At 42.4% G+C, this 15,741-nt stretch overlaps 1 protein-coding gene across 10 annotated transcripts in view; it reads left to right on the top strand.

Moving 5' to 3' along the window:
* Positions 1 to 1,174: 1,174 nt before the first annotated feature.
* The window catches only part of zswim8 (zinc finger, SWIM-type containing 8), a 60,514-nt gene continuing 45,947 nt past the window's right edge, over positions 1,175 to 15,741 (top strand). For all 10 annotated transcript variants that reach the window (XM_078273636.1, XM_078273634.1, XM_078273632.1 and 7 more), the window contains exon 1: positions 1,175 to 2,969. In XM_078273636.1, coding sequence (XP_078129762.1) covers positions 2,792 to 2,969 — 178 coding nt within the window. In that variant the 5' untranslated portion in view covers positions 1,175 to 2,791. The remainder of the gene's footprint in view (positions 2,970 to 15,741) is intronic.

Raw genomic sequence — 15,741 nt, 5'->3', positions numbered from 1 at the left:
AGAACTATGGCGACTGACTGGGATGAGGAAGAGGTGGCAAGAACCACTAATAACACGTATTATGGCCCGCAGCCGTATCCTTTAGAACCTGTCAGACATGAGATGGCAGCAAGCAAGTTAAATGGAACCCGTAACTATGCAGAGCCGTTTAGGCCATATATCAAGAATGCATGCACATACTCCACTTTTACCTCGCGCACACACATAAAAAGCATGCACATACAACACTATCTCACGAACATATACACATACACACCAATTTCACCATGCACATACACATAAAAAGCCTGCACGTACAACATATACATAACAACGTAACGTCTGTATTGCTTTTTATTTTACCAAGCAAATTGCAAAACGTATAATTGTATAATATGTTAATATTAATTTGGCAAAATTGTGTTTCTAGTATTTGTGTATGTATGGTCTTATGGAGCCCATGTATAACAATAAGAACATCAACATAAACTTAAGGCACCGAAACACCAGTCTACTCACATGTTTCTGAACACACCGGTGCATGGATGACTGACAGATGGAAACGATTGCAATTTACATCAATACGATATGTCTCAGCCACTTTCTTCGCTATACTAAAAAGGAAACACACTGGCTGGTATAGGCCTACTGGTGTTTTATCTCTACCCAAACAAGGGCGCTGATTGGCTGACCTCGCCACCCCGACTATAAATGACCAAGTCCAGAATATGAATCGACTCATGTAATATCCTTCTAATCATACAAATTATGAAAGGTTCTATTTCATAATTAGCCTAACACATTTTCTTTTGATTTTTATGCATTTTCCTCATAATATTTCTGTAATTTTAATTTGTGGTATTGCTACTTTCACTTAAGCTAAGGATCTGACAACTGCTCAGATAATATGGCCCATACTCACCTTGACAACAGGGTACATTTATGCAGTGTTCCTCAAGTAATGTGGCCAGTTGCTTTTAGATCAGGCCATTATTTATGGAGTAAGGTCATTTAAATAAATCAAAAGTCAAGAATCTAAATGTCCAGAGTCTGGTTTGAACTGTCGCTCTACATGACGGTATGACTGGGTGTAACCTATTCGGTTTGTTGACACCTCGCATGACTGTACTCTTTTCCACCCGAGCTGAAAGCCATCTGACCGACTGCCTGTGTACCGTGTAGAGCTGGCAGCCGGAAGGTATGATCAGCTGATGGAGGAGGAGCTGCGAGAGAGGTGAGCCATCTTCCCCCGGCAGAGTGAGAGAGCCTGGACGTGAGGGATACGGGAAATCATCTGGGGATCCCGGTGTCATTTAGAGGCAAAGACGATTATAAGAGGCCACTGACAACCAGTGTCAGTCGGGAAGGAGGATATCTGAAGGACTCATCAGAATTTCTGCACCAGAGCTGACTGAGGAATATCCCAGATTTTAACGTCAGAGAGGAGGCTCTTATACTAATACAAAGAAAGGAAAACATTGAGCTAGGAGCGGGGATTAATATCGAAATATGAACCGTATGTGACCTAAGAAAATGCAAAAGTCCAGAAGATTTGCGATATAAATAAGCATGTAGTCCTTACAGTACGAAAGGTGTATAGCATCACCAGTAAATGTAAACAAACAGCTATTCAAGCTAGCTGAAGTTAGCCGATTGCATGGTAGCTTTCTAGTGCTAGCTAATACATATAGCTTAGCTAATATAAGGTAGTTGTATCGAAGCAGAGCGAAGGTAAACCGACCTGAAGAAACCTGTCGTCGGTTTAAAACTAAATCTAACCTCAATATAGTCGTCTGCAGCGGATGACAGTCGTTTGTGGTATCACAGTATGCAGTTATTAGCATAATTAGCCGTTCAGCTAACCTCGGCTAAATGTTTTGCATTAGCAGCCCAGCATAAGAACATAAACTAGCACACTAAATGTAGAACAAAGAAGACATTTGGCAATACTAAAGCGACGTGTGTTTTTGACACTGACTCGTTTAAAATATGTTGCTGTGAGAAAGATTAAACACTTTCAGGATTTGGTGTAATTTAACTGTTAATACTACATTAGATAATCTAGCTAGCTAGATACCCAGTGTAGTTTACCAGTGTTGATTGGCTGGAAAGAGTAGGACGCCGGGATGAAGGAAAACAACTGACTTCTTAAAGAAAACAATTGACTTCTTAAAGATTTAATCATATCCCTAGCCAGCGTTGTTGCAACTCTATGTGCATAACGTTAGTGGGTGGACATTTTCAGTTTTTCACTCCATACTCTTCGGTCTGTTTGACAGTAACTTTAACAATACTTAGATGGTGAGTTTGGCTCGTTTGTCCTCTCAGCGGCAGCAGTCGTTAATAGTACGTTACAGTCAAATAGACGACCGGGCCTGCTGTTCATAGTAATAGGCTGTAAAGGGAGCTACAACTCAGCCAGGCAGCATGAAGGGAATTGTTAAATCGGTCTAAATGACTAGTAGTTTGATTTGAATATATAAGAAACCACCTCTAAACATAGGAAAAGTTAAGTAAATATACTTTTTAATTGTAGTTTTGTTGTGTACAGACTCCTACGGACTATTTAAAGTAGACCACCGCATTGTCAGTTTGTATTATGTAGCTGTGTTTGAGGGCCCAGCGGTAAGCCTCTCAGCTGTGTTTTGGTTGCTAGTGGCCTCCCCTCCCCCAGTCTTGAGACTTGATTCTCCCCGAGTGTTGGACACTGTCCGCCGGGATTCCCCTTGCTTTTTTTTTTTTTGGATTGAAGAAAGGCCGTGGCCTCAAGTCGCAGTCCGCTGGACTCCGAAGCAGTTAAAAAGTGGATGTAATGGAACTGATGTTCGCCGAGTGGGAGGATGGGGAGAGGTTCTCCTTCGAAGACTCGGACCGGTTCGAGGAAGACTCTCTGTGCTCCTTCATCTCAGAGGCCGAGAGCCTCTGTCAGAACTGGAGAGGATGGAGGAAGCAGTCCGCTGGACCCAACTCTCCTACTGTCAAGATTAAAGGTTGGACAAGGATTTATTTGTGCACACACACACACACACACACACACACACACACACACACACACTTCCATTCATTTTAAATACCTTGAAATATTCCGTGTGAAAGGCTTTACTGAAGTTAATTACAACAGGGTTAAAGGTCATGGTCAGTATTACCTGTTGCTCAAACCTTTATATTGTTCTAACGTACAGATCAATTGGAGTAATACAATGGAGAAACATGCTGGTTAGTGTTGTACTATTCCAAACACTGGCTGTTGCTGATGTCTATGTTTCAAAGCAGGACAGAGAGATTAGTCACTGACCTTTTTTGGACTTTGAAAAGCATAGTGGCAGTTTTTCACAAATTAACCCACAAACTACTACTCCAGTCACAATCTCAAAGTCATTTGGAAGAGCACTTGTGCTGTGTATTTGAATGATTATATGGTTTGTAGTGACTAGTCAGCATAGTGTGTGTGTATGCTCCCCTCTGAGGTGATTCTCCCTAAACTCCTCTATGTTCTTGTTTACTTAACCCATCAACAGGCAGAAAGCCATGTGCTACAGGAACGGCAACCGGTGAAAGTGAATGACACTAGCTGCTTTTACATTCAACTACATTTTATTTATAGCGTCAAATCATAACAGAAGTTATCTCTAAGTTAGTGTCGTATTGCCAGACCTTCCTCCACAGCGCTGGGGAGGAAGGTCTGGCTAGTCCACACAACATTCCTGGATGGGAGAAAAACGTGCTCTGGTTTATTGTCATTTCTTTAAAGCAATCACAATCGTCTTGGGCGGCGCTAAGCGCCGGACGCAGCCACGGTGCCTCTGCAAAATAGTCTCGGGAAGGAACTTGTTTTGGTGGAACGTGTGCACGTCGAGTCTGTGATGAGAATTCAGATAAATATAACGTCATTGTTGGTTCTAGCACGGAGGATGTTTCCTGAATCGACTGGAGTTTAGAATGCCAACACAAAGAAAGTGGAAGGTGAGGGACATCCGGCCGAAAACGAGGGACATCTGGAACTATCCCGTAAATGAAACGTCTCTGACATAGACCATCTTTAAATGAATAAAAAAAGGGTATACACACAACTTAAAACTAGGGTTGGGTACTGAACCCCGGTGCTAATACAGCACCGGTGACTAAATGATAGCTGGTATCTACCGGACCGAATAGCAACACGGATTTCGGTGCCTCATTTCGTTGCCACTTAAATGCCTGCGCTGCTCTCTGATGCTCCGAAATGCCGTATTTCTATCCCAATGGCTTTAACGAGTTCACCTGCAACTCCCAGACCGCAAGACGGTCTGTTTCTCTCTGCTGTTGTTTTTCACAGTGAGCCTAACATTAGCGACGTTAGCGCTTGTTAAGGCCCTGACACACCAAGCCGACGGCCGACGACTACCGCTGCCGACAGCCACCTGTGGCGTCGCCTCTTGTCGGCCCCCGTCGCCTTTGTCTGGGCCAAAAATTAGCACTGGAACACACCGCACAGACTACAGCTGACCGCCAAGTACCACGTACGTTTTGCGCATGCGTGCAATGAAATAACTCCCCATACCAGCAGGCGACGGTAATTTATTCATCATTCAGCAACACAAGGGAAACCGGATACCTTTGCTATGATATCCACAACAAACGGCATTTGCTCTAGACAGCAGCGGCAGAACCGAACAGAGTCTACGGTCCCTCTGCTTCACTCCCCGCCGGGAAGACGGCGGTACTGGTACGGGCTGTCATCCGTTTTCTCGGCAAAGAAGTCTCCCTACAGTGGAGGGACCGAATGGCCCGCTACTGGCCCTGTTAGCTAACGCTAGCTTGCTTCTTTCCTCCACCCAACATGCCTTTATCAAACACTGGTTACCTTAAAATAAGCCAAACAAACATGTCACTCATCTGGCGATAACAATGTGCTTTAACGAGATTTGACAGGAGCGTGTGAATGAAACATTAAGTTCTTACATTTTACTAATTTAGAGGCTGGCTGGTAAGCTAGCTTGCTTTCTTGCTAGGGGCTGATTGTTTAGCGGTGCAGAGGGCGCAGAGAGAGCTCTATTACTGTCTTAATATTAAATATCACGGTGTAGGATATTTGTTTATTAACATTAGTTTATTTTGTAATGTGTAGGTATGTAGAGATCTTTTAAAAGACATGTGCCTAAAGTAGTTATGTATATCTCGTCGTATGCTACGTTTGCCATCTTATGGACATAATGTGCAAAAATAGTTATTCCAATAGTTCGAACCTGTGTGTTTTTAGAAGGAACATTCAAACATAGTCTTTGACAGCTCTCTGTGTATTGGATTGATCGGATTGTTGAAAGCCGTGCCTGTGTTTACATCTCTCCTCTCTCACTCTCCGGGCAACCCAACCCCCACTTGCTCCCTCATGGTCTCGGATTGCCAGACCTATGTCCACAGCACTGTGAAGACTCAGTAACGCGAGCTATTTAAATTAGCTGGATACATGGTTAAACATCATTTGCTCGCCGTGTGTACTTCGTCCACAGCAATCCCACCAATCGTTCCCAAAACGTCCCAGTCAGAGATTAAATGCTGTAAACATATTCTTTGTCAATCTTTACAATCATTCATTGAAGCAGGTCTGTCTTATTGCACGTTCCAAAACTCAGCATGTGGCTAGGTAGCCAGAAGTTTGTTGCTAGTTCCCGTAGCAAAGGGATTTTGAGAAGGACAACACAAAGAGAGCGGAAGGCATGTCAGGCTTTATACTTCTATTATCCAGACTAGCGCCCATGCACAATGGAGGGAGACACAGCACCACATTGGGCTACAGTTTTAGTTGTTTATTTGCACAGCTGTATATTTTGTTAAGAAAGAGAGGAAAACCTGTAGTTGTACCAGTGTTTTTGTTGGTAAAGTTCCCTTGGCGAAAAACACTGAAGGTCAGTAGTTAACGGATGCAACTCTAACTTCAGTTCTATGAGTAGGAGTGGGTGAGAGATGTGACCCATGGCTATCATAGTTTATTAAAATGCAGCGCAGTGACAACACACATTTCATACACGAGAACTATAACGGCGATGGCCTGCACATTCATCCCGCGCTGGACTCGTTCATGTGAGTCAGCCCTCACTCTGTGAGCAGAGAATCCAGTCTGCAGTGTAGTTCAGACACTTCACTGATAAACCAGAGAAGTGTATAGTAACAGTCGGCTTCATGATCACAGAAAGTTTTTGTATCCTTCATACTTTAGTCCATTGTACTCCCTCTCTCTCTTTATCAGTCTATTTTTGTTGAAAACAGCTGAAGGAGCATTCTCAGAGAAAGGCCTGTTTTTATTCAATATAGTCATTGTAATTATGTAATCCGTTACATGTGTTGCAGCTGTATATTTTCAAAAAGGGAAGGGATGTGCTTGTGACATCTCACATGTTGCCTTGACTTACAACTTAACATTTATCCCACTTTGTAGAAAATATCGAGATATATATATTGTGTATCGCTGTTCAGCCTAAAACATATCAATGCCATGATCTTTGGTACATATCGCCCAGCCCTAACCTCCCCTGGTTAACAGCAGAACAGCTCTGTTTCACCCATTCCATGTTTAATTTCATTTTAATTTGATAGGGGCAATGCATATCAATAAGCGTTTCTGTAAATACGCGAGGAAAAGCGAGAGGAAAAAGAGATGGCAAAGATGTCAAGTGAGTTAAAAGTGAACAATAAAACAACAATCCTATACAGTATAATGGACTGTCCATCCTCTTGTGCGAAGCTGAAGTGACGAGCAACTTAATTGTTTTCATCCATAATCTCTTGAATGTAGGATAGAAGCCAGTCGATGAGGATACCTACACAATGATTATTGCTCTCACACGACATCTATTCTCCCCTTGGCCAGCAAAAATTAAAAAAAAAAGAAAAATGTGATGCGGTGATCGTCGCAGCTCTAAAGCTGCCTACTGCTGGGGTTGAAGGTTTTTTCGTCATCGATAGTTTGTATAGGCCAACTGACGAATCTGTCAAGTCAATGTTAGTTATCTAGCCCAATTTGCCTCAGGGGGCTTTACAATCTGTTCAGCATATGATCATAAGATTCACCTTCTCAACAGTAGAGAAGGAAACAAGAGGACAAGAGAACTACCAAATGCAATGTTTTTAATTCTTATAAAGGAAAGGGAGCACAACAAAAGAACAGGGAAAGGTGTGTGCAGAGCCTGTTGACCATCTGCTGAACAGCTGCTGAAATAATGTGGGGGAGGGGAACGGTAACAAGTGTGGTATGGGCAGGTATATGCTGTGGGGTTTCATCAGGTGAAATGCACGGCATATTAATGATTGACTGAGAACTTCCACGACTGAAACTAAAGCTGTAGGTGCAACTGCATGCAAGCATAACTTAAAGGAACACGCCGACTTATTGGGACTTTGTCTTATTCCCCGTAACCCCCAGAGTTAGATAAGTCCAGACATACCCTTCTCATCTCCGTGCGTGTCGTAACTGTCTGACGCCCCCACCGCTAGCCTAGCTTAGCACAGATCCTGGAGGTAACCGGCTCCATCTAGCCTAGCTTAGCACAGATCCTGGAGGTAACCGGCTCCATCTAGCCTACTGTTCCCAATAAGTGACAAAATAACACCAACATGTTGCTATTTACATGTTGTGATTTGTAGAGTCACAGCGTGTACAAATAACAACAAGGTCACATGACACACAGCCGTCTTCTATCTGGGGATACGGTGAATAAGCCAAAGTCCCAGTAAGTCGGCGTGTTCCTTTTAACAAAGTACGTAGGGTCATATTTTATTCACACCTGCAACTCGCTTTCCTGCAACATTCACCATTTTTAGTGTTGAAGGCTGGGCGGTATAGCCCAAAAAATTAAATCTCTAATTGTTTTTTCATACCACACTAAAAACACATCTTATAAAAATAACCCAAAAAGACTTATTTCTACAATAAAAACAATTAAAAAAAAAAAGCAAACCAATAAATATCTAATCAGACTGTCCAGTGTTGCAGATTTGCGACGAGATGAAACCGTTTTAGAACGTTTTACAACAGGGAAAAGTTTCAGCGGTCTGAACCGGCTCGTCTCAGCTCGACTCAAACCAGCTGATGGTTTCGCTGCGACTCAGCTGTTGAAGTCGCAGAGGCTGGCTTTAGAACGTAAGAGACGTCCGCTGTTTCAACAGCCAATAGAGAAGTCAGCTGGTATAGTCAGCTACAAACTATAGAAATAAAATGATCCATAATCCATTTTCTTTTGTGTTACAAACAGCTGGTCAAAAGTTTTAGACAGAGGGTGCCCGGATAGCTCAGTTGGTAGAGCGGGCGCCCATAGGTTTACTCCTCGACGCAGTGGACCCGGGTTTGACTCCGCCCTGCGGCCCTTTGCTGCATGTCATTCCCCCCTCCCCTTTCATGTCTTCAGCTGTCCTGTCGATAAAGGTCTAAAAATGCTTTAGAAAGTTGTAGACGGAGCCTCAACGACCGCCCGAAAGCACGGTAACGTTATATGGTCAAGCGAGATAGAGAGACTGAAGAGAGAGAGAGAGAGAGAGCCCAGCTGCACTTGAACAAGGTAATCAGAGAAATAAAAAGTGTTTTTGCCGATTCATAACTAGAAATGCAACTGTAGCGAGCATCTCACTATCACTAACGTTATCCACATTCATATTTAGACAAAACAAATTTGGCTACAAAAAGTCTGGAAAGTCTGAAGTTATAACGGAAGTACAAAGAGGCGTTGTTATGGAGATGATGCACCGTCTCGTCTCATTGGTCAACTGGCAGCTTTCAGAACGCTGCAGACTGGCTCGTTGCAAGAAGTTGCAAGTTTCAACTCGTCTCGTCGCCCATCTTTGGTCTGAACTGGGCTTTGTTTGCAAGTGATCAGATTGGATTTGTGTGTCATCACCCACCTGTGTGGTAAGGGTCCGAAATTTGGCACCAATTGAATTAACTCACCTGATTGCCTTTGTTGTCACAAAACTGGAAATGAAAAATGGACTTGCAGCACACAAAAAAAAGCAGGATCTGTAACACATCAAATAAACATATATTTGGACAGGCGCTTTTAAGAGCAGCTAGACTGGGTAAACCCAGCCCGATCTGCCGGAGATTTGATTTCTCCCTGCAGCTCAGGCTGGAAACCTGTACATTTATCTATACTGCTTCCGTTAGAAATCTGCGGGAACCAATCACAAACTGGCTTATCCACCTGGCGCGCTATTGGCGGGTTTAACACGATGACGATGGAGAAGTGACCAAGCAACCCGTTGATGCCGCTGTTGCTGCTACGTCCCCCGGATCGTTGGTCTGATTGGTTGAAGGACTATCCAGTTGCGTACAGAGTCATTTGTACTATGCCCGTTGATCACGTCTCTTGTGCAGAGAAAATACAGAGCAAACTCCCCAGACTAATTGTCTTGGTCTGGTGATGGCCAGACTAAAGAGCAGCCTGAGTATGTGTTTGAAATGGTGGAGGAATCCTTTATCTGTGAGAGAAGGGAAACAAAGAAAGCCTGGTACAATCAGCAGAACTGGGGAGCAGGGAGGGAATGAGGAAGTCAGCGAGGCAACTAGTGACCCAGTGAAAAGAGTGAATGAGTCCTCAGCTACAGGAACAGCTGTCGTAGCAGCTTCCCTCTGTGCTTGCAGCTGATTGGTGGACAGCTTGCTGTCATTAAGCTGCAACAGCCAATCATAGGCTAGCAACATGGATTCTGTTACTACCCAGCCAACCCTCTCTCTTCAGGGTTTAGCTCTTTACTGTTGAACAGTCAGACGGTCCCAGTTGCTGAGGATTTTGCAGAAATTATATTAAGGTGTTAAGGTGATGGAGATCAGTCAGGCTGCAGTTTTACAATACTACCTCCAAATTCAAAAGATCTACAAATGATGACATAAATGTAATGTAACAACATTTAGTAGTTTACTTTTCTTTTTTCATCCTTGACACAAAAGGAAATCATTGCATGTGTGGAAAAAGAGTAGTTAATAGAAAAATAAGTAGTAATACAACAGTATTGACATTATTAGTGACAGCAGAAGTAGTAATAGTGAGTGGTAAATTGTTTGCTTGAAAACCAGTTAGTACAATATAAAACATCTATTTTAAATGAAGGTTAATATGGTTCCTGACATTTATTTCATGAATTAGTTACATTGTAACTGCCTCAGCGATACAGGGCTGCAGCACTGAAACCTTATCAGCACACACACAGTTACTGTAGCTCTAAGATAAAAGCACCAAAAACACGACTGTCTAGAACAAATACTGGCACATGCATATAGTTTTATTGGTATGAATTATGTAATTTAACAACACAAGGCATCAAACGTTCTGATAAGTTCATAGTATCAGCAGAAAGTCAAAGATAAAAACAAGAATATACACATTCACACACAAATATTGTTTAGTAGTGTGTCTAGTGATACATGTTATGGTGAAAGACAAGACAGTAGTTGAGCTTACAGCTCTGTAAAGTTTGTCCTCCTCAAACTCTTAGTGAGTACATCAGGTGAGTGCAACAGCAGCTACGCACTGTAAACCAAATACTCAAATTCATTTCATTGGAATAAGTACCGTTAACTTAAAACGTGTTAAGAAGTTCTACTTACTTAAATCTGTTGAGTGCCAGTAGCATATACTATCTTTTGGGTTTAGTAAACTCTAATGTTTTGATTTAATATGAAGTTTAGTGAACATTAATTACTGAGTTTTTATACTTAAAATTCAGTTATGTTAATTTTATATTGTTCGAGTTGCATATACTGATAATATTTGAGTTGGCTTAATTAGTACTTTAATTTAACGGTAATCAAGAAATGTCTACGTTACTCCAAATATTTAAGCTAACAACCTCAGAAGTTTGAGTTAATAAACTCAATAAATTGTGGCCTTTCTTTGCGTACTGCTTGCTTATTCGGGTTTACAGTGCAGTTAAATCCTTTTGCCACTTAGGACTGCGTTTCAGACCGAGCTCACAGGCTCACCTGGCCGCCCACAGGATGACCACACTCTGTAACCTCTTTTACACCGAGATTTGACAATACTGCCGTAAAGAAGATCCGCCACAACGCCGGCTTTGCTCTTTTACGCCTAATCAGTTGGCGGACTGCGGGCCACATCCGGCCTAGAATCAACCTCCGAGTGGCCCAGCAGAATCAGATCATTTATATAATATAATATAATATAATATATCCTTTATATCATTATAATAGATTATCAGTGCGTTCTCTTGTCAGATTCGCTTGCAGAGAAAATAGAGTTGAAACAATGAGTTAGAAACAGAGTTATCAGCAGAGGGAAGACATGCAAGTTTTCTCTGAAGTTTATGTCCGGTCCAGTGTTGTTGTTGTTGTTGTTGTTGTTGTAAGTCCACAAGAGTTCGCCGGGCACCTGTTAGTGTTAGTGGGTACCTATGACCACTGTATGTAGCTGTTGCCCTGACATAACGCACATGCACGCACGCACACGCACACACTCTTTGTGTTTTTAATACATGGCCCGATTGAATTTGTAATAGAATAACCCTGCTGAAGAGCTTCTTCTCTGTTTGCGTGACGCTGCTGACCCAAACCTATAAGTGTCGGTTTATGCTCGATCAGAAAAGGGTTCGCAAGACATTTTCCACCACGTTGGAAATCAAAAGTGTTTTAGAGTTGTTCCGAACATCTATACAAAAGCCGGCCGTCAAAGAGAGGGAGAAGATACAATATCTCTCCGTCTTATCTGTCCCTCCGTCTGTCCTGGAAGGCATTCATAGTGACATAACGGGCCCTATTTTAATCATCTAGGTGTAGAGCGCCTGGCGCAGGTGTGTTTAGGGCGTGTCCAAATCCACTTTTGCTAGTTTAACGGCGATAAAAAAGGGTCCGTGCGCCGGGCGCATGGTTCAAAAGGATTGTACTTAGTGTCTTCATTAATCAGAGGTGTGTTTTGGGCGTAACATGCAATCAACCAATCGGAGATCATCTCCCATTCCCTTTAAAAGCCAGGCGCGTTTGGACCTTGGAGCATTGCTGTTATGATGGAGGATCTGCACCGTAATATTTTTATTTGTAATCTTCTGCATGTGTGTGTGCTGCTGTGCGTCCCTGTGTGTGTAACAAGCATAGTGTGCGCGCGCTGTGCACGAGCCTAGGAGCATTTTACTAATCCATCTTCGTCCGCTTATCCGGTATCGGGTCGCGGGGGTAGCAGCTCCAGCAGCATTTTACTAATGCTCTGTTAAAATAACAATGAAATGCTGCGTTATTGACTTCAGACCAGGTTTTTGTTGGTCAATGGTGCGATCACTTCCCGCTGCCTCAAGATAGCAATATGCCCAGAATGCACCTGAACACACTTTCCTGTAAGACCAGCACGCCCAGAATGCACCTGAACACACCTCCCTGTAAGACCAGCACGCCCAGAATGCACCTGAACACACCTCCCTGTAAGTCCAGCACGCCCAGAATGCACCTGAACACACCTCCCTGTAAGTCCAGCACGCCCATGGGCGTATGCTATTTAGAAAACATGGGTGCTAGACGGTCTTAAAATAGCAAAGACACTTGCGTCAGGCTTTGCGCCGCGCCGGGTGCAAGATAGGGCCCAATAGCTTCTGTCCTAGAGATAGGACTTGATCCACTATAGGACTATGTCTGAGAGTCCGACCCAGTTTTCCACTCTGTGTAGGGATGTAACGGTATGAAAATTTAACCTCACTGTTATAGTGACCAAAATGATCACGGTTTTCGGTATCGTCGCAGTATTTTGAAAAGTGTGTTTAATACGTTCAGAAAGCACTGATAGGCCTACACAGGCTGAAATAGTTTCAACAAGTGTTTATTATATTAAAAAAATATAGGCAATAGGCTTGTAAAAACTATTAAACTGGCTACTGAAACACTGGGCCGCTGTAGGGGGTCCGGTAAGAACTGGAACCAGAGATGTCTGACTTTGAGATCCAGGAAGATTTACTTCTGGAACTCCAACATGTAGTTAACTATGACGTTGTATTTGACGTTACATGTGAAGTTGGATGTGGGTCTGAAATATAAGCAAATAATAATGCACATTAATAAGCATCTGACTTACTATGAACATTATTTACCAAAACTAAATGTTATAGCCAGCAGCATATAACAAGAAACAATACTAAGAATTACATTCATTTCTCTGTAATAACATAAATGTAACATATTGTTCAGTAACACAGACTGAGAATAAGCCACATCTATTACATCACACATATCCATAAGGGAGCAAACAGTGTAATACACCTTTAATAGCTGAGCACGTGGCTCCACAGGCTAGTCTGTTTACTGGAGATTGCATGTTGCTAGCAAATACCCCTACACAACCTGAACATCAACACGTGGCTGCATAAGTAATATTAAACAATCTATCAGCTATGCAATAAGAAACACAGCAATATTATCAAGGCGATAATATCTCTCTCTCTCTCTCTCTCTCCAAATAAATGTCATGTCGTAACACGGGCTAAACTTCGCAGCAGAACACTTATTGAAATATGAATAAACGTGGCTTTAATGTTTACACAGATAACGAGGCAGTGAAAGCCATGACCGTTTAGCAAGCTACAGAATAGTTTTATCTTACGTTACATCACTTCAACAAGTCCGAAAACAGGAAAGAAATGATAAAGAAAGAAGTCAGTTTACAGCTGCTGTATCTGTCCCCTTCTCCTGTCTGAGCGCGAGTGATTGGCGTTTATTGGTGTTTTTTGCCCCCAACGTCTCCTTCCAGGCACTGGTTATGGTTAGGGTTATGGTTAGGGTTAGGTGCCTTGGAGGCAGCGGTCGCAGCGCTGCCTGGAAGGAGCCGTTGGGGGCTAAAAAACTCAGACGAGAGTGATTGGCAGGAGATCAAAGCGATGACTCTCATCACTGATTGGTCAATCCTCTCAGGAGAGAGAGCAAGTGTTACTATGGCCTTTTTTACAAGGCTGATATATGTCCTGAGCGCTGTCATCTCCTCCTCACGCCGTGATTCCAACTTCAAGAAAGGCACGTTGTAGGCTACGCAGTGCGCCTGCGCGACGACTTCGGGAGACTCGGATGAAGCTGGGAACACGCGGTTTCCACACCGTATCGTGAAAGAATCGAATCGGGACAAAAGCATATCGTCCCAGCCCTAATTTAAGCTAGCCATTTCAGTCATAAGGTAACCGTTTTATTTCACCTAATGCACTTCAAGCAAGCGCCTGGTTTTAAACTTATGTGGGAAGAAAAGCACACAACATATGAGTGATGCTAGTCTGCTTGTCTTGATGGATTCCCCATACCCTGTAACCATGAGACCCTGAGCCTTTACACCAAGGATGGCATTATATGAACGTGTTTTCCCTCCGTATTAGGTCAACGGCAGCACAAGAAGTGGCTTGGAAATGAGGACTGTAATCTGAGTCCCATTACTTCTCTCAGTGGCAGACCACTTTGCTCTCAATAAGACTCCTGTCATTGTGGTTATGCTGCCCATTCTTCAGTAGACACACACACACACACATACATACACATATATATATATTAGGGCTGTCAATCGATTAAAATGTTAACTCGCAATTAATCGCACGTTTATTTTTTATCTGTTCTGAATGTACTTTAAATGGATATTTTTTTTCAAGTTTTTAATGCTCAAGAGGTATTTGAGACTTGACTACTCGTTGGAAAACTCAATGTCTGTCCGTATCGCAGTGTGAGAGTCCCGGTAGCGTTACTGTAAACAGGAAACACTGGCTATCGCTTCCACAAGAAAGTTTTAAACACTATGAAGGTAAAAAAAAAACAAAAAAAAAGAAACACAAGCGCTGAACTGCCCAGGAGTTTGGGTAACAATAGGTGTCTTTGTCCTGCAACAACAGCCGAAGGTTTGAATATCCACTGTTGATAAGTACCGAAGCTTTGAAACTTAAAATATGGTATTCGGTACAGCCCTACTAATTTGTCAGAGCCAGATGTCATTCTGTCTTTTTGATAAAAATGGATCCTGGTGACATCTGTCATTGACAGAGCTATACCCGCAGGCTCACTCGTTTTTTGTCTTAAGGCTGGTGCAAGCAGAAAGAGTAGCCAAAGCCAACAAAGCCAGTATAATCAAATGGGTATTTCCTACAGGTCTTTGGAGCCAATCTGTGAAAAACCCTGCATGACGTGCACTATACACTCTCTTCCTGAAAAACATTTTCTCATGTGATAATGATGATGATGCATCCCCTTAGATCCATTGCATATTGGGTAAAGCTGCAAAGATTATTCGATGAGTCAACTTTTAAATCGATTAACTATTTTGATAAACGCATAATCAGTTTGAGTCATTTTTTTTAATGAAAAAAGTCAAACTTCACTGATTCCTGCTTGTTAAATGTGAATATTGTTCTAGTTTCTTCTCTCCTCTGTGACAGTAAACTGAATGTCTTTGAGTTGTGGACAAAACAAGACATTTGAGGACGTCGTCTTGGGCTTTGGGAAACCCTGACGGACATTATCTAGAACTAATCCATTCATCCAGAAAATAATCCACAGATTAATCAACAATGTAAATAATCGTTAGTTATCGCTAGTATTAGGCATATTGATACAGCTGAGATACAATACAAGGGACCTTGCCAAAACCAATTAGTCTAAATATAAAATGGACCCGACACAGGTCGCGGGGGAAGACCCCTGAAAATCTGCACTTCCTCTGTCTGCTCAAAACATTTGAACATTTATTGCGTTTAAAAGAGTTAAAACTGCTGAAAGTCTTGTTTTTGCTGACCTCCAGTGGTGTTATTTCTCACCTTAATGCAGTAATGTAAAAG

This window comes from Sander vitreus, chromosome 17, assembly GCF_031162955.1.
Source record: "Sander vitreus isolate 19-12246 chromosome 17, sanVit1, whole genome shotgun sequence".
Lineage (NCBI taxonomy): Eukaryota > Metazoa > Chordata > Actinopteri > Perciformes > Percidae > Sander > Sander vitreus.
Note: the sequence above shows the minus strand (reverse complement) of the source record. Positions and strands in the feature narration are given on the sequence as shown.